At 41.0% G+C, this 19,844-nt stretch overlaps 1 protein-coding gene across 2 annotated transcripts in view; it reads left to right on the forward strand.

Annotated features, from left to right (window-relative positions):
- The window catches only part of DIAPH2 (diaphanous related formin 2), a 172,223-nt gene that overhangs the window by 99,118 nt on the left and 53,261 nt on the right, over positions 1 to 19,844 (forward strand). For both annotated transcript variants that reach the window (XM_054516303.1, XM_054516304.1), the window contains 2 exons: positions 2,483 to 2,648; positions 11,343 to 11,478. In XM_054516303.1, coding sequence (XP_054372278.1) covers positions 2,483 to 2,648; positions 11,343 to 11,478 — 302 coding nt within the window. The remainder of the gene's footprint in view (positions 1 to 2,482; positions 2,649 to 11,342; positions 11,479 to 19,844) is intronic.

Raw genomic sequence — 19,844 nt, forward strand, 5'->3', positions numbered from 1 at the left:
ACTACAGCAATCTGCTGACTGTAAGGCAATTCCTGTTTTTCTAAAATTTTTAGTCTGTGCTCAATAATTCAGTAATGTGCCATTATTACCTATTTAATGTATTCTTGCCATTAAACTTTCATTTCCTTTTGTGCAGTTAAATGTCACTGAAGGCTGAACTGCACCAGGTTTATCTGGAGATGAACAGCTCAACAGTCCAAGCTTGAAATTCTAATCAAGCAGCTTAAACTTGTTTTCAATAAACTGAGAATTAGGTGTTGCCACTGCTGTGGCACTGTTTGGGCAGATATTGTTTCAAAATCTTAATTTTATAGATTAATATCCATCACTGAGTGGGTTTCTGTTTCTAAATGAACTCTAGGAGCTACCAGCTCTGCTCTTAGGTCACTGAGGCTTTGGCTGAGAGGATTGCTTGGAAAAATTGATATTGATAAAGTTATCAATTATATTTTTAAGAACCAAGTTTTAACTGTTTATTTTTGTTTATTTATTTATTTATTTATGTACTCTCCCTCCATTCAAAGGGGCACATCCAGGGGGGATATTTGGCCCCTTTCCAATGGAAGGAGTTTTCAGCTCTGTTCCCCTTGTGCAGGGACAGCCTTTAGGGGCTCAGCAGCACCACTGAGAGCAGCACCTCCACCTGCATTTCCAGGCTTTACTCTGCACTTTGCTGCCTGTGTCTGCAGGATCCCTTTGGGTTTGGCCTAATCTCAAAAAGAAATGGTTTTTTTTTAGGGTTTCTCTGTGTGTCTGTCCCCTGTGTGCTTTGCAGAGCCCGGGACGCCAGCATTGGGCGTGATCAGAAATGAGGGGAGGCTCTGGGGAGAGGCTGGATCAGAGCTCTGCCCTGGCCACCACCAGGATTCCCATGGCAGGAGCTGCCAGAGGGAGCAGCCATGGACTCTGCAGGGCTCTGTAGCTCAGGGAGCCTCTCCTGTCCTTTATTCTCTCGTCAGCAGAGCTGCTTTCATCCTGCAGCACATGTGCTTTGCCCAGGCATTGGTGACTTTGTGGCTCCAAACAACCCCACGGAAGAAAAGAGCAGACTAAAATGCACGTGCTTTGAGGCAAAGAAATATTTCCTTTAATAGCTTGCACCCTTCCCCTATTTCCAAAATAATTGTATTTTTATATATATATATATATATAAATATATATATATGAATATATAATATATATATAAAATATATAAATATATATAAAATATATAAATATATAAAATATATATAAATATATATAAAATATATAAAAATATATACTATATATAAATATATAAAATATATATAAATATATAAAAATATAGAAACATATATATAAATATCTAAAATATCTAAAATATATAAATATATAAAAAGATATATAAATATATAAAAATATATATAAATATATAAAATATATAATATATATAAATATATAAAAATATATAAAATATATATAAATAAAAATATAGTTTAAAATATAAGAATATCGTTTTATATATATAAATAAAATATAGTTGTATATATAATATATAGTTATATATATAATATAGCTTTTATAATTATAATTTATATCTCTATTCTAGAGATATTATATATATATATATATTTATATCTGTCTTTTTCACATAGGGAAGAAAAAGCACCACATTTTTCTGTTTAAAAGCATTATGTCAAACTTCTAATGATGGCTGCTGGGATGAAAGTCAATCTCAGTCTCATTTCCAGGCTTCCACACTTCCTAAGGAAAAAAAACAAAACCAACAAGGTTTGTGTTGTTCCTTGGTGTTTTTCTCACTAATAATTTCTCAAAGCTGTTTGTCAGTGTGCTGGGATGGGTGGGTGGATATTTCATTTTTGTAAGTTGGGTGAAATTACTGAGTTGTGATTGTGCCTCAAAAAGTGAAGCTGATACAGGCAGCCTGAGGCATGCACTGTGTGCCTGGGCAGGAGAGAACCCACAGAGAAGAATTTTGTGATAAAAGGCAAAGAAAATGAGATGTCATGCTGTGTGACTTTGTCATTGGTGGTTATGCACATTTTATATATAAAATATGTGTGTGAGGTGGGGGACATGGCTTCACTGGAGCACTGAGACCACAGATTCTCACAGCAACCTGAATTTCACTGGGTGTTTCCATAGAGTTCCTTTTATAAAATTGTTCATCTCCTCAAATAAAAAGGCCTACAGCATTTAAACATTTTATAGAGGAAGTTGTATTCTCTGTCAGTGGCAAATCTTCACTTGGAAAGGGATTATTTGAAGGAAGTGTTGCCATGAACTTGCAGACATTAATAATATTAATTCATAAAATGCTAATATTAGTAATATTACTAATAATATTAACTTCTTAAAATGTGATTTTTGGAGGCACATTTTGCAGTTGTAGTCTTTGTGCTGAGAGCTCTTTCCTTGTGTACTGTTTCCTTTATTTACTGGGTTTTTATTTTTATTCCTTTATTTGTGCTGCATTTGAGGCATTTTCCTTAACAAAACCTCACAGCTTTGCTGAGAGTGCCCGGGAACAATATGAAAAACTGTCCAACATGCACAACAACATGACAAAATTGTATGAAAATTTGGGAGAATACTTCACCTTTGATCCCAAAGCAATAAGCATAGAGGAATTCTTTGGTGATCTGAGCAACTTCAGAACTCTGTTCTTGGTGAGTAACACCTGCCAAATGTTATGTGACATTTTTCTTACAGGTTTTTTTTCTCCCAGTTTTAACTCTTTCCTTGTATCTCTATTTTTTTTTCTGTTATGCTTAATTTTGTGTTTTGTTCCATGGCAGGAAATTGGGTGCAGGTTTCCAGAATTATTTAGATTTTGGTCATGACATATTGGCCTCCAGTGTGTAAGTTGACAACTCAACTGTGGATAAGGTTGAGCCCAAATTTAATTCAAGTTTCATATTTTAGCAATGTGATGAATCAGGTTTAATGGATCAGGGCAAACATTAAAAGCTCACAGTGAAGGATTTTTTTTTTTTTGATTAGGGGCAAAAAAAGGTACAAAAAAGAATTAAGATTTTCTGCAACATTTTGATGCTTGCAAGGAGTTTTCCCAGAGGAAAAATGTGTTGAAATTCCTTTAATCTGTGGGATTTACTTTGAAAAAGTAATAAGCACTGATAAGAATTGAGGAGCAATCAGACAAGGCTGGTGTAGAGAACATCTCCAGCCATTCCCTGGAGCAAGCGCTGTGTTAAATTTGTCCTGTTCCCATTCCTGACCCCTCCCCGCTCCCTCCAAGGGCTCCCATCAGCTTCCTCTGGGGTTTTGGTGATGGGGTGAAGGGGAATTCCAGATATTTTATAACTATTGATGGCTCGTTTTTATCCTGTTTGCCAGTCTTTCACGTTCTTGCTAGAGCAGGAACTGTCTGTTGAATAATTCCCCTTTCCTGTGCCATGAGCCAGTTCAGTTCGGAGGCTGTAAAATCCTCCAGGTGGCTGCAGTACCACAGGAATTAAATTCAAAGGATTCCCCTTTGCCACTGGAACATGAGTCAAGTCCAAGGCTGGAGAAGAAATAGAAAGATGAATTCTCCTGGAGCCAACTGCAAATTTATTTGAAAGCAGCAAAAAGGGGGGGGTTGTTGTGGGTTTTCTTTTTTTTTTTCCTCTTTGCAGTTAAAGATCCACTGGATAATGATATTTCTTTAATATTTAGAACTCTTCTGAAGAAGATATATATTTTTTTTAGATTTTTAGTCCTTTATTACCTTGAAAGTGAGCACAAATTTCCATTGTCCTTGAGAACAACTGCAACCTGATACAGCATCAGGCCCAAAAGGATCAGGCTCTTATCAAATAATGATTAATCAGCTGCCTGCAGCAAGATGCCAGTTTGTTCTTTTCCATTTTTTAACTGGCTGTCTCACACTCTGTATCAAGTGACCTGTAATGTTCTCAGGCTGTCGCTTTCTCAGTGTTTGTTTGTGTTGGTGGCAGAGGATTTAAAAACCTCCCCCAAATGTGTCACGCCTGCATTTGTAAATGAGCATAAACTTCCTTTCAGGCTGATTGTGCTGTGGAAGTTGTGTGAAATATACACCTCAGCACTAGATTGGAAAATTTCCTTTTTTCTTGAAAAAATTTTCCTTTTTCCTTAAAATTTCCTCTTTTTCTTTTTCATTTAAAAACCTAGTTTTTAAATGTTTTAGATTTTGTTTGCTCTGTGGGCTTCTTTTAGTGCAGATGGTCTCAAAGGTGAATTTTGAGTCTAAAAAAACAAACTTGTTTTTGAAGCTGGAAAAGGGATTTTTGGGTCTAGTTGCATGAAATGCAGAGGCTGTTTTGTTTGGAGTGATATTTTTGATCTGGTAAACACTTTTATCAGTGGGGACTGCTTCCCTCACATTCGTGTAAACGCAGCTTTTTGAATAAGGAATTAAATCTTAAAGTCCATTATAAATGTACTTGGAGGACAAGGGTTTATTCCAGTTCCAGGCCGTGTTTAGGCAGATGTGAGCAACTCCTCAGGTGGCAGAATGAGAGATGGGTTTGGTAAAAGAGCAGTGGAATAAATTGAAATTGTCCTTTTGTATCAGCACTGCTGTTGATTGATGGCAGCGTCCACAAAGTGAAAATCTCCCCAAAATGAGGAGGCACATGACATGATCAGCAGGCTGAACCCTTTTTATTGGTGCCCACTTCTCTGGGCTCCAGGATTTTGTGAGATTGATGCCCTGCCCCAGCCAGGACAGGAACATCTGTTATGTTGCCTTCATGGCAAAGAGCTTTTCCCCAGTGCATTCGGCATCCTGAGCACAAATGGACCTGTAAGACCCTTCTTTCTCCCTAATATTTGTTTGTTTATTACTTGCTACAAAGGGACTTTCAAGCTCTGTGACTCAGGAGTGGTTCTTGTGGTGGCTTTTTTGAAGTGTCCCTGGAATGCAGCAGGCCATTTGCTGCAGTAATACAACTCAATGAATCTACAATACATAAATAAATACATAATAAACATCTGATTTGCCACGAAATACAGTGCGTAGTCAGGCTAAATTCCCAGCTTTCAAACTCATAAATTGTGTTTGTAATTCAGGAGCGGTTTAAAAGAAAGGCTCTATTTATTCATTGTTCTCTGTGGTTATTTGTCTGGGAATGCACTTCATCCCTTCTGCCTAAAAAGTAACAGTTCTTTAATGCAGCCTGAAAGATAACAGTTTCCAGCTAGCAGGAAGCTGGGAAAAAATAAAGAATAATGAGCAAGAAGTATTTTCTTCAGCGAAATTTCCCAAGAGGTGGTACCAAAAGTGAAACACTGTCCTTATTAACAGGCAATATACAGCAAACCCTTCCTCCCCCTTGCCCAACCCCAAAATACAAACCTTTTGTGAGCTCTCAGTTCTCATCTGAGCGTACACATCCAGCTAGTGCTGAGCAGAATGGGTTTTAATCATTATCCTGAACAAATCAGGCATTAGGGGTGGGCTAGGAAAGGATGCAGGTGGTGGAGTTCACACAGCAGCAGCAACTCAGTTTATTTACCAGGGATTAGTGCTGCTGATTAAGTGCTTTATTCGTGATGTAAAACACAAGGATGGCATTTCTCTTGGAGCTCCCCAAAAGGTGCAAAAATAATTAATAATAATAATAATAAAAGAAATTAAAGTGAGTTCAAGTACACTGTGTTGGCAAGGGTAGAAATAAGTGCCCAGGTGGAGTTGGGATTTTGTTCTGACCTTGATGTTTCTCTCTTGAGGTGGCTCTTTGTGGATGGGGGAGAAGCACTGGATGCCATATTTCAGGGTAGAGATGCCTTTGATTAGGGAATATTTTCAAAAATTATACTGGAGAACATGGTCCAGAGGAAATCATGAAGTTAAATTTCCTAATCTTGAAAGGAACAGGATTTAAAAGGTTTCTTTAGTTGGTTTTTTTCAGTTTTATATTCAGTGCTGGTAGCAGTGAGTCCAACTGAGAAATGTCATTATTTCCAGGCATTATCTTTGGAAGTTTGTAATATTTAAATGAGGATTTTGAATCCTCATTCCACTCTGAAAGCAAAGCCTGGTTTGGGATTTGGGCTGAGGCAGAGCTTAAGGATCTCTTGTGAAGCTCTGCCTTCATCACCTGGCCTGGGTGAGGCCCCTGGGGCTGTGCCCAGCAGAGCCCCTGCCCAGATGATGTGTGCAGGCTGCAGCTGCCCTCAAACCCTTCTGAAAACTCTTGTGTTAGAATGGACCTGGCTTCTCCAAAACCCCCAGAGTTCCCTTTCACAGGTATCACCTCAGCCTCATCATTCTGTTTGTTCCTATATCCCATTAAGATCATTTGATAATTGGGATCCGTATTTGTCTTAATTGTGATTCCAGATTGATCACTGCATTATTGCAGCTTCATTTAGTGTGATGCTGCTGGAGTCAATTAGAGCTCATTCCCTTCCTCAGGTTCAGGTTTGCTTGCTTGGCACGTGTGGGAAGGCCCAGGCAGCTGAAGGAGCTGCTGATCCTGTCAGAGCACAGAGTGCGAGGTGTAAGCGAGCTCAGGGAAGGAATTGCAGCTGTGGGAGCGGGTCCCTGCAGTTGTTTGTCCCACATTTGTTATTTCTTTGCAGGGAAATAATGCCTCACACCCTCTGCAGGGCTTCCTTCCACAGCCCACCAACCATGGCTTGCAGGAAGTCTGCAAAGTCTTTCCAAGGCAGGCATTTTTCATTTGTTATTTAATTACATTTTGTCCTTATATACTACACTGGGTGTAATTCTCAGAGCCTCTTTTAAAATCTGTCAGAAATTTCTACCCAGAAACTTTGAAACCTTTCAGCATGTCACATTCAAGGTCCTGCTGTTAAGAAGAGTAATTCAGTTTTTTTTTTTACTGGATTCAAGCTCTTGTATGAACAGTTCTTACAGACTTACCTTAGAAAGAATTTTTGTTCAAAAGTCTAAAGGCTTGTGCTCACATGATGATGTGCCAGAACACTGATTTTTTTGTCTTCCTTGATCCAGAAAGATTGCTTTTGGAACAGAGCAATAATTGGTCTGCCCTGGGCTGTGGTTTCTCTTTTAGGGTTGTACCCAAACAGACAACATTTGTTTTCCTGGGTGTGTTTTTTGTAAAAACAGTGATACAGCTTTGTTTTTGTGTGTGTTCTTCAGCTCTGGGTCTCTATCAAGAATAACCTGAACGAGGTGTGAGTGTTTATTCTGCTCTCCAAATATTGATGGACAGGAGCAGGAAACCAGTCCCAAACCTGTCCACTCAAGGGCCATTCAATAATGATTCCACCTTATTACCCAGTGCAGTCATTAAGTGATACCAAGCAGCTTTTCCTTGGTACTGTTAAATTTGGTGAGTAAACACTGCAAAACAAATTTGGTCAGTGACCACTGCAGAGCTGCTGTGCCTGGGCAGTTTTTGGAGCAGAAACCCCTGTCCCTCCCTGGCCAGGCAGCTCCAGCTCCCCTTGCCAAGCCCTCTGTCCAAGCCCAGGGCATTTCTGTCCCTGGGGTCACTGTCCCAACCCCATCCTCTGCTCAGAGCTTCACTGCCACCCAGCAGGAATTCAATTTGCCTGTCCTTGTTTAATGCCATCTCTTTTCCATTATTTCCATGGGGATAACAATGTATTTAAATGTGTTATCCTCCAAGGAACTCCCAGGAAAGATCTCCCTTTTACATGTACACGCTGATTGCTCAATCTGCTGTATTTTAACTGAATTTCTGTAGATTAATTTCCAGATAATCTGAGTTGGTCGTTCCCAACGATTTATGGCTGGAGAAGATTATTTTGCTGCAAGTTCAGCTGACATATTTTGCAGTTGCAAGGCAAATTTGGGAAGGCCTGAGGGATCACAGGCAGCCTCATTATTGGTGCATGACCGCTTTGTAGCCAGCTCCATCTTTAATATCCAGGGAGATTTGTGCATTACAGTTTGTTTTCTTTCTTCTTGTTTTTAATAATTTACCTTCGAGAGTCTATTTACAACCGTGTCGATGTGTGAATATGTTTGTCTGTCAAAACTTAAGATATGTGCAGAATGCAAGAGATGCATTAATTTTTTATTTGCTTCTTAAGGAAGCCAAGCTGTAAACTGGCAGTGCTGAGTACCAGAGCTGCACTTCAGTGAATCCTAATAAACACAAGGGGGAACATCAAACTGTGTGCTCCTTCAACTAACTCACTTAAAAAGGGATAATATTCCTTGCTGAATCTCTTTGCTCTGCTAGCAGAGACAATAATTCAGTTTTGGTTTTATTATAACAAAGCAAACCCACACTCAAACTTTCTCTAACTTTTAATTTGCTGTTGAATTAGCAAAACTGCTTGCCCTTATGCACCAACCAAAATAACAGAGGGTCATGAAAAGCCCATCAATAAAAGGGTTTTATGCATTTAAATATTTCTGTCTGCTGAGATTCACTCGAAAATTATTTCCTTTTTTGCATGCACTTACATGTTTCCAAAAGACAGCATCTAGATGAGTACTTTTCAAAATGTGCTCTAAAGCTGTTGAGAAGGCTTTTATTCTTTCCAGAGGATTGCTTCTTTCTCTGATTTCTAGCTGTTAGATTAGTTTACTTTTAATTGGAGAATAAATTTAGTTGTCCAGTAGATCCCTATGAGCAGTAGTAAGTTCTTTGTCACTGTATTGCAGTATCAAAACTGCTGGGTTTTATTCCCTTTTTTAAAAGCAATTACAGAACTATTTTTTTTTTTTTTTTAGTTTTCAAACTGATCTTTACCTTTTGAAGTAATTTAGCTTGCAAAACTACACAGAAAGGGGATCACTGGTGTTTGATAGTTGAAAAAAACCCTGCTAATCTGGAATAGCACTGTTCTGTGTTAGAAGAAATCCACTGCAGCTCAAATGTTTGGAAGAGAAAAGGTCTGGGGGAATATAAAAGCATGCCATGAGAGAGAAAAATAACCCTTTGTCAGTAGAACTGTAGGAAATGAAACTGCAAGATTGATACAATTCAGGCACAGCAGATGCTGTAGAAACCACTGTACACCTGAGTCAGAATTCTCTTTATTTACATTCATCATCCGTCAGTTTTGAGAAACTGTGATCAAATTTGTTAGCAATATTAATTTAAATATAAAGTATGCTTATAAATATAGATGAAAATAGATTTCTTTTGCTTTCTGCGCTGACTCTGAGAGCAGGTGGGAGAATGTTCTTGCCAAGGATTTATTTCCAGCTTTCATCTAAGTCTGACTAAAAGTATAGCAGTAAATGACATAACAAATATGGAATGGGTAAGAGTCCAGCTGCCTGATGGAGGGGAGTAACAAGCAAGTCCATTCCAGGAGGTGGATGGATAAAAAGGGCTGCTCTCACACAGAGTTATCAATATTTTCTTATCTTGCTGTTCTTCAAGAAGATTAAACCTTTATTTTGAATGGCTTTTTGTGTTTTTTTTCATCTTCATTGGTATCCGTTCTGCTTTATGAAGTGCAGTCCAAATTTTCCTTCAGATACAACTCATAGAGTTTGGCTCAAGGAGATTTTCCAGATAAAATTTAACTTTAGAGCTTGTTTAGTTCAGTCTGCTGGTAGAAAATGTGATGGAATCTGTGATGTGATCACAGAATGTCAGTGGCTGCTGAGCTACCAGTGCAACCATGACATTTCATATTTGCTTTCTCTGTAAGACTGGGGGCATCTCCTCCCATTCCAGCCTGGGAAGCTGCAGTAAAATGAAATTTCTGTCAGGTGGGATTGAATGTGCAGTGACAGAACTGTCCAAAACCAAAAAGGACAAGACATTGGCTTTGCCCTTTAGTTGTCTTTTTTTTCTGGAAGAAAAGGTGTTTATGGTGTTTGTGCTGCAGCTGGCTCAGTGCTGGGGCAGTGAGTGCAGGTCCTGGTGCAGGTCCTGGTGCAGTTTTTCTTGGTGCAGTTCCTGGTGCAGTTTTCTTGGTGCAGTTCCTGGTGCAGTTTTCTTGGTGCAGTTTTCTTGGTGCAGTTCCTGGTGCAGTTCCTGGTGCAGTTTTCTTGGTGCAGTTCCTGGTGCAGTTTTACTTGGTGCAGTTTTTCTTGGTGCAGTTTTCTTGGTGCAGTTCCTGGTGCAGTTTTTCTTGGTGCAGTTCCTGGTGCAGTTTTCTTGGTGCAGTTCCTGGTGCAGTTTTTCTTGGTGCAGGTCCTGGTGCAGTTCCTGGTGCAGTTTTCTTGGTGCAGTTTTCTTGGTGCAGTTTTTCTCGGTGCAGTTTTCTCGGTGCAGTTTTCTTGGTGCAGTTTTTCTTGGTGCAGTTTTCTTGGTGCAGTTTTTCTTGGTGCAGTTTTCTTGGTGCAGTTTTCTCGGTGCAGTTCCTGGTGCAGTTTTCTTGGTGCAGTTTTTCTTGGTGCAGTTTTCTTGGTGCAGTTTTTCTTGGTGCAGTTTTTCTTGGTGCAGTTCCTGGTGCAGTTTTCTTGGTGCAGTTCCTGGTGCAGTTTTCTTGGTGCAGTTTTTCTTGGTGCAGTTTTCTTGGTGCAGTTCCTGGTGCAGTTTTCTTGGTGCAGTTTTCTTGGTGCAGTTTTTCTTGGTGCAGTTTTCTCGGTGCAGTTCCTGGTGCAGTTTTTCTTGGTGCAGTATTCTCAGTGCAGTTCCTGGTGCAGTTTTCTTGGTGCAGTTTTCTTGGTGCAGTTTTTCTTGGTGCAGTTTTCTTGGTGCAGTTCCTGGTGCAGTTTTCTTGGTGCAGTTTTCTTGGTGCAGTTTGGAGTGAGGCTCTGGGTACCAGCAGAGTCTCTGCAACTCAGGGCTGAAATGTGGTGTTTGACCTCAGGAAAAGCCCTGAAATGGCACATTGAAAGATGCTGCCCCTTGCTTGAATGATTATTCTGTATTTGGAAGCATTTGGGAGTCTTGGATTTTTAATTTGCTCTATATAGCAAATATATAACCTGTTACCTCAGAGACCTTTTAGTCGTAACCTAAAAAATCAGCTATTTTCCATTTCTTCTCCTGTGTTTTCTGAATTTTAGACATCCAGACTGGCTGTATCAACAAAAAAATTTAATGAGTTATATTTAAATTCTAGCACCTGAGTTTCAGCCACTTGTAGTTGAATTTCCATCACAGTGGACACTTGGCTTCCTCCCCACTCATCCCTCCTAAGAGCATGGCACAGGCTTAAGGTAGACTTGCAGTCTTAATAGGGAAAAATACAAACATGTTGCTGCTGGAAATAAATTCCTTTTGTCCTTTACCATAAATACAAAGCTATTTCAGTTCCTCATTGCTCTGATCAATAATTCTCACATGTATAAATGCTGTGGTGCATTATGTTCTCTCCAAGATTTCTGGGCGTGCACCAAGTGTTGGGTCAAGTCTCTCGTTTCTTCTCCTCTTATTTCATTTCAAACCAGGTTATTTTGGTTCTCCTCAGTGTACAGACGCTCACATTGCTTTCCTCTAATGCAGGAGGCATTAAAAGAAAACAACAAAAGAAGAGAATTGGAGGAGAAGACCAAGAGGGCCAAGCTGGCCAAGGAGAAGGCAGAGCGGGAGAGGCTGGAGAGACAGAAGAAGAAGCAGCAGCTGATTGATATGAACAAAGGTAAGGCAGCATTTTTAGCTGAGAGATTAGCATTGAAAAAGGCAAAACCAAGTCAGGAGTAATAAACTGAAGGCTATTTCTGATCAATATGAGAAATACTTGCTGGCTGCTCTGAAAGCTGGAAAAAGTTCACTTTTCAAAGTGGAAAATTCTGTTTTGTTTCAGCCTACCTGGTCATGTCATCCCATTTCTGCCACTTAATGTGTGTCATGTTCCTTTCCAGGCATGTTGTTGTGAATTATTGGCTATTTTGCATTTGTAGCACTTAATTGATTTTTTTTTTTCCTTATGGATTGACTTCCAAGAAGAAGTGTCTTCCTTGCTTTGTTGTTAATTTCATTCTGTAAACATCTCTATAATCAAGGCATTGTGGCAATTAATGTCTTTGTTTTTGGGCTTGGGGGTCTGTGTTAGGATGGATGTTCTCCCAGTAGTCCTATTAGGAGCTGGAAAATCTAGTTGAGCTTGGAGCCTGAGTACAGAGTGACATTTCAGCACGATAAAAAGCAATGTGTTGAGCTTGTCAGCTGGGAGAATATTGTATTTCACATGAGACCTCTGTGACAGAGAGGGAGGTAAGAAAGCAGAAGGAATGGGGTGGGCTTGATACTGATGCTGTGCAGATTTCCAGAGGTTGTAAAATAGAGGCTTTATTCTTACCTGACTCCAGAAGGCAAGTAGAGGTAAAATTGGATTTAGGCAAGAGATCACTTGCAGTTTTTTGATCAGTTTCTATGAGTTTGTGTTAATCTGCTAATCTGACCCAGCAATAAAAACACCTGTCCTTGTTATCCATTTAACAGGCCCTGCTCAGGGAAAAATGCTGCAGTGGCACCACAAATCCTGTAATCTTTGGCCTTGCTGGAGCTGGCACTGGCACTGCCTGGAATGTTCTGTAGCAGAAATTCCTGTCTATAGATGACAAACTTTATTATTAGATCATGTAAAGGTTAGTCTCATTTCAGTATAGCTATAAACAAAAAGTAAAATTTAAACACAGGGGGATGCATAAATACATTTTCTTTTCTTTGTGAAGGTTTCTAATGAGACTTTTCTAATCTATTAATTCAGCATATGATTAATATTTCTTTAATATCTGCCACCTGCCACAAAAATGCCCATGGTAATATGGACAGGCACTTTTCTGAGAGTGGGATGAGAAGCAGTTCAATATCCCTGCAGCACCCTCCCTCTGCCAGAGTGCTCAAGAGTTTCATTTGAGCTGCCACTGAGGACACTGCAGGCAGAGTTTGGTGAGCTGGTGAAAAGCGTGGGGAGCCCATGGGAGGCTTTGTCAGTGACCTGGGCTGTGCTGAGGGGCTGGAGCTCTCACTTTGGAGCTCCAACATCTGCAGTTTCCCCAGCTCAGCCCTGAGAGCACACCTGTTGGGGAAGATGAAACAGGAAAGCCTTGTCAATATGATTGCCTGGCAAAAGATTGTGAGAATATGGAACTATAAGTGAGATTGAAATGAAAGCAGCTTTGAGATCCCTCAGTCACTGAACAACAGGAAAACAATGGTGTGGCTGCTGAAGGTGATCCCCTTTTGATGGAACAACACCCTCTGCTTGCAGGCAGGCCCAAGGGTCAGAGCAGACCCTACAGCTTGGCAGAAGGGGCCCAAAGAGGAGTTTTTAGGGTTTAAAATGTAACACAGTGTGGTAATGTAGTGATTCTTATAGGCTGTATGGAAATGCTGTAGGATTTGTGTATTGTACTAGATTGGTTGGTGAGAATCAGAATATTCAGCACAGAAGAAGATTTATGGTAATGTAACAGGAACCTCGCTGTCTTAGCTCTTACCTCTTGTCTCTTAGCTCTTGCCTTTTGCTCTCTTACCCTTTTACTCTCTCACCCTCTCATCCTCTCTCCCCCTCTCTTCTCTCAGGCCTGCTCCAAGCTGTGCCTGGCAGCTCCCAGCAGGGCCCTGCACCCAGGCCCTTTGCAATGAACCCCAAATCCCAAAAGGCTCCTGCCCCCAGGCCCTGTGCAATAAACCCCAAATCCCAAAAGGCTCCTGCCCCCAGGCCCTTTGCAATGAACCCCAAATCCCAAAAGGCTCCTGCCCCCAGGCCCTTTGCAATGAACCCCAAATCCCAAAAGGTCCCTGTCCCCAGGCCCTCTGCAATAAACCCCAAATCCCAAAAGGGCCCTGCCCCCAGGCCCTTTGCAATAAACCCCAAATCCCAAAAGGTCCCTGCCCCCAGGCCCTTTGCAATAAACCCCAAATCCCAAAAGGTCCCTGCCCCCAGGCCCTGTGCAGTAAACCCCAAATCCCAAAAGGGCCCTGCCCCCAGGCCCTGTGCAATAAACCCCAAATCCCAAAAGGGCCCTGCCCCCAGGCCCTGTGCAATAAACCCCAAATCCCAAAAGGCTCCTGCCCCCAGGCCCTGTGCAATAAACCCCAAATCCCAAAAGGGCCCTGCCCCCAGGCCCTGTGCAATAAACCCCAAGTCCCAAAAGGGCCCTGTACCCAGGCCCTGTGCAATAAACCCCAAGTCCCAGCCCTGCCTCCAGAGATCTCTTGTCTCCGTCCATCCCGTCAATCCTACACTCACCTTCATTTTTCTGCATTTTCCCCTTCCCTTTCCAAGCAGTTTGTGCCACTCTCAGCAGTGGCACAAATCACACTGACAGCATTCTGCTTTCCATCATGAAAGTCTTTTCCTATTAAATGATACAAGTAAAGTTCCATTTTGCATTGTAGTCCTCTCTCAATGAAAATGCAAATGTATGAATGTCTTTACATGGCCCAATGCACCAAACCTGCCATTTAAATAACTAATGTTAGGAAACCTGTGGCACAAAGTTAGTTTAATACTTCTAAAATATTTTTTTTCCAATTTGTAAGTATTTTAAAGCACCCATTTCACATCTTACAGCTCTGCTGCTGTGGTTGGAGGAGGGCTAAACCCCCATCCCCAGTGGATTCCATGACATTGATATTCAATTGACTATTTTTGCCAAATAACTAATTTTTTCTTGATGCATCTACTTCTGTGTGCTCATTGCTGCTTATATAAACAGTTTGTAAATTTGTCTAAGTGAATGTGACACAGCAGGCTTAGAGGAAGGAGGCAGATGTCCTCTCAAGCTGTCACTTGGACAAGGTGATTTTCACCCAAAGGCTCATTTTAACCTCACCCTCTCAGCTCTTGCTCTGCATCTCCCAGAGTCAAATTTGACTCAGAGCTGCAGCCTTTGAGGTCACAGCAATTGGCTTCCTTTTTTGACAGCTTCTTGTGCAGTTCTATAAAAAGGATTTTTCCTGTTTTCTGACTATTCAGTGACCACTTTTTGTGTGGTCACAGATGAGGTTAGTTATAATTAATTAACTGAAAATTAATATCTGTTTCTTGGTGTAACTGTGGAAAAGCACAGTGTGGCCAGAATCAAGAGTTGTTCTGAATATTTCCTAGTGATGGAGTAACTCAGACTTTGGCAGTATTTTGAAGAACACTTTACTCAGTTTGGTGGTTTTGTTCTTTGTGTAACTGAGCTGCCACATAAACACTACATGTAAACTGATACAAAACCTGCTGAACATTCCAAAATATTTAAAGATGAATGTAAAAAAATTTTAAAAAACCCACTCTATAAAAATGAATATTTCAAAAAGTTATCAAGATGGTTAGCACCTGAAAAGTCCAGGTTTCCTGGTGAGGTTGGGAGGCACAGAAATGTCTGTGCCTTGTGCACACACCTGCAGATCTGGAGTTTCACAGCTCAAATCATGAACAATTCTTTCTCCTTATGGGAGATGAACTGGGAGGAGAAGCCTTTCATGACTCCCATCTGATTCAACATCTGCAGAATTCCTGCAGCATTGCCTCTGTGTGCAGCCTGAAGAGAGAGAGGAGAATGGGAGAATTCAGCTTCCTGGGAGCTGCAAAGTGTCTGACTGCAATTCTGATGCAAATCTTATTTAATCAGAAACAGTTTTGCTCTTCATTATATCTGATTACCATGGCAATTAAAATCACCTTTTAACTACCAGCATTCTGATAAAAGATAGAATGAGCTTTCTCAGTCCCAATTAGGGCTGAATTAATTGTTTTGAAGACATATTACCATTCTCCCCTAATGCAGATGAAGGTAATGCCAGTGCAGTTCTGTGCTGGGGGTTGATGGATATTCCTGCTTTCCCTTTCCAAGTGCCCCCATAGAAGATTTCATGGGTTTTCCATTCAGACTGGTGTGTTCTGTTTCCTTGGGCTGGTGTTTGGTTTCACTCTGGGGCAGGTTATCATTCCAGGGGTTGTTTTTACTGCAGTTTTCTGATGATTCTGTGCTTTTGTGGTTGGTTTGTCTTCCTTCCACGTCCTTTAGCATAAACAGAAATCCATACTAAGCTTATTACGAGTTACATGTTATTTTGTAAATGTCTTTTTGGATTTCTCTATTTGCTGGTGATTGCATGGGGTACCTGGAGTGGTAAATCTTGGCTCTTATTTACATTTTAAAGATTATTAGTTTGTGGTGCTGATGTCAATGAGCCAAACGTTGAAATTCCTTTGGGAAGTCATTATTTTTCACATTGACATGGATGGTCTGTTTGAATATGCTGCACACCTCCTGAAACCTGATATTCACAGAACAAAAACCAGATTGAGCTTTGCATTATGCTTCAAGGTGAGCATCTACAGGTTTGAGTTTTCCTCTTCAAAGCAGTTCTGCAGGAATTGCTAAAAAACTTTGTAAGAGCTGTTTGTGCAGAGTTTAAGGGCTCTTGAGAATGGGGTGAGTGTCAGAGTTACTGAACTGCTGCTAAATGGGTCAGAAACAGCTCAGGAGAAATTCAAATGGATGTGAGCATGGACAGCAAGTCAGAAAGAAATTACAGCTTGAAATTTAATCTCACCTTTAAATGTTTTGCTCTGGAAAAATTTGGTTTTGATAATGAAGATGGCCCATATGGTACTTTGTGACTGAGTTTATTGGGGGGAAAAATTATGAGACTGACAAATCTGTGACTGGGATAATTGCAGGGAAGAAAGGAAAATTGGATTCTTTGCTCTTAAAAGTATGTTTCTTGGGGACTGTTTACTGAACAGTAACAAGTAGTAACTTCAGGGAGTTTTCTATGCAAATTCAACTTTTCCTTAGAGAAATTATTTGTGTTTCAAAAAGTAGGTACTGTTTTTAATGTTGAGAGTAGCCTTAATTTTGCTTATCTCAATGTAACTGCTGTAAAACAGTTGATGTTTTGTAGAACTTACAATGTTAAAAAGCATTTCAGAAATAATTCTTGATCAGCCTTACTGTAAGGCTGGTTCAGGAATCAGGGTGGGATGGGGAGCAGAATCACCCTTGGCTCTGTGTAAGGGCTGCTCAGTGATAAGAAAACTCCCCCTGAATTATCAACAGATTCCAGGTCCAAAACACAGCCCCACCAGCTGCTGGGAGCAAAATCAACTCTATCCCAGTCAAAACCATCACCAATATCAAATTAAAAAAGAAAGCAACAAGTCATCAAGAATGTGTTAAGAACTCCCCTTTCCTCCGAATGTGTTCCCGAAACTTCTTTTTTCCCTAATATGTTACAGTTGTTCAATAATAAGGAACTGCTTTTAAAAGGAAATAATTGACAAGGGTAAGAGCATTGATGATTTGTTCTGCCTTACATATCTGCTCATCAGAGAAACTAAAAGTACCTCAGTACTGTAACTTAAATGCAGCCTTGGAACTGCACAGAACTTTATTTACAGGTGTAATTACTGAGGTATCACATGGGAATTTTTGGGGTGGGTTTTTTTTGGTGAGCTGCACGATCTTTTCCTTCCCACACAGAGGCAATCTCTTCCCATTTGTTCCAGATAATTCACATTGCAGCCTGTCTGAGGCGTGGTCCTTGCAGGAAGAGGCTCCAGGGGCTCTGTGGGGGCATCTCAGTGTGGCCACAGCAGACCTTGACCACTGGGACATTTTCTCCCAAAAAAATAAAAAATGTGCATTTCAAACATTGCTTTCAATCGCCTGCCTCTACAACAAAGCACTTTCTTTTTCTTCTTCTATTAATTTATTTGAGCCTGAGGTCAGGTTACCATCAACAGTATTCTTAATTGGTGTGTAAGCAAGGCTCTGTCTTGTTTTCTAAACTGACATGAGCTGGGGGTTCACTTCTCAGTCACACTGTCCTAACTTGTTCTCCTCTAATTAAAAAGTAAATAAGAGGCACGAGACAGCACTCTGCTGCAAGCTGCAGAGCAGGACTGCTTCCTGGAGATATTTATTATGCATGCAAAATGAATTTAGCAAATGAATAAAATGCAAATATATGAGGAGAACACAAAAACACGCTTTCCCAAAGACATTGAGAGCTGACCTTTTTAAGTGAATATATTGCAATTAAAAATTCTGGTACTGGTTATGAATAAAAAGTCTTGTTTAAAAGTTTCTACAGGACACCCATTAGACTTTGAAAAGTGCATAAAAGTTCAAAGCCAAACAGGGTAGTGCAAGATGTGAATAGAAGCACAATTTTAAAACCCTTTGGAGCAGCAGGAGGCAGCATGTGTTACCTAATGAGATGTTTGACTGGACTCCTTCAGTGAGGACCTAAATTTATGAAAAAATTCCTGTAAAATTCCTGTAAACCTTTGCCCAAATGGCTGTGCAATATCTACACTTCTTATTAACTTAGATCAGTTTGCAGTCTGGATATTTATAACAACGGGTACAAGATGTTTTGCAAGTGCGTTTGGAAAATACTAGAAAATAAAAATGTGCCAGCAAAAATATGTTTGTAAATATGTACAGGTGGTCCTGTAGCAATCAGAGCAGGCAGCAAGAAGGGAGGGCAGCAGAGCCCCCCAGGAGCAGCAGCTCCTTCCCAGCTGTGGCTCTGGGCTGAGGGAAGCAGATCCCCTGGAGCTGGGCCATGGGCTGGGCTCTGGGGCGGATTCTGCAGCCCCCAGCCATCCCAGCAGCTGGCACCTGCTGCAAGATCGCCCTCAGCTTCCATCAGAGTCCTCTTTGTCAACATTTCTGCCTGGCAGAGCCCAGCAGGGGCCAGGCTGGGTTCAGGGGCAGGCAGTGCCGCCCTGGGGCTGCGCTGCACTCAGAGCTCCCAGCCCCTGCAGGGTTTTTGTTTTTGCTCTGCTGGGGCTGCCCAGGTCCCAGCACGAGCTTGTCCTGCATCCTTCCAGTGGCTGCTGTGTGTGGCTGAAGGAGCTGTGCTGCCTCAGGCACTGGGAATCCACCCCCTGGTCCCATCAAAGGCTGTTCCAGTGGTCATTTCTCTCCTGTCACTGCTGTGATCAAGCTGGTGCCCCACTGCTCCTGGAACCACAGGATCTGGGGTTTTGGTGCTGTTTCTTTGGTCACCTCTGCAGACTGGAGCTCCTGGCTGGCCTGTGAAGTTTCACACGTTCATTCAATTATTCCAAATCTGCACGTCGCGTCTCTTCAGCAGTGCAAGTAGCAATAAATTGTTCTATGGAAGAATGAAGTTATTTTGTCTTTGTAATACATTAAAAGTGACCCAAATCTGCTGAGCAGCACTGGTGTAAGCCCTGGGCCCTGCAGGAGCACGAGCATTTCTGAGACTCCCAAAAACACACCTGAGACTGGGGCTCCAGAGCAGAGGGCGCAGAATTGGTGTCAAACCCAAATCCAAGCAAATGGGGCTCGTGCTGAACACATCAATTCATCACTGGGAATCCTTTTGCAGTCCTCTTTAACACCTGGAGTGAATCTGGCTCTTTGCTAAGGCAAATCAAAGAAATCACCAATTATTTTTTCTGCATGTCTCCACACATTTTCTCTTTTTTAAATGCTTGGGGCCAACTTGGAGCAGAAACAATGAGGAAGAAAATTACTTGTTCCAGATGAAACTCCTGTCCTTGTGTACAATGAAAGACATCTAAAAGACAAATAATGATTATGTGTTTTATTTCTGCTGACAGAAATGTTGGAAATAAGTTTTTAGTTTTCAAACTTCTGGCAATTTCTGTCTTTGTTTTTTATTTGTGTCTATAAATTGCTGTGGGTGGTATAGAAATGACAAATGGAGGAGGTTGCTGGTCCTGTGTGAAGAACTGCAGGGAAAGACTGAAATTTCTGTTGAATTTTATTTATCAGTTTTAATCAGGACTCCCTGAAAATGCAATTTTTTGTCCAGTTCTCACTGAACCACCTGAAGACTGTGATTAAGATGCACTGCTGAGATCAGACCTTGCATCAATTTGACTTTGAGGAGTTAAAAATCTCATCACTCTGTCCTGCAGCTTCCTCAGTCATGTGTTTTATGTTGTATATGCTGGCTTCCCAAAGCCAGGCTGGCTTTTGGCAGTTGCAGTAATTAGCAGGTAGAGCAGCTCGCTCAGCAAAAAATTGGAAGGCTGCATAAACATTCATGAAGTAT

The sequence above is a fragment of the Molothrus ater genome, chromosome 14 (genome assembly GCF_012460135.2).
Source record: "Molothrus ater isolate BHLD 08-10-18 breed brown headed cowbird chromosome 14, BPBGC_Mater_1.1, whole genome shotgun sequence".
In the NCBI taxonomy this organism is placed as follows: domain Eukaryota; kingdom Metazoa; phylum Chordata; class Aves; order Passeriformes; family Icteridae; genus Molothrus; species Molothrus ater.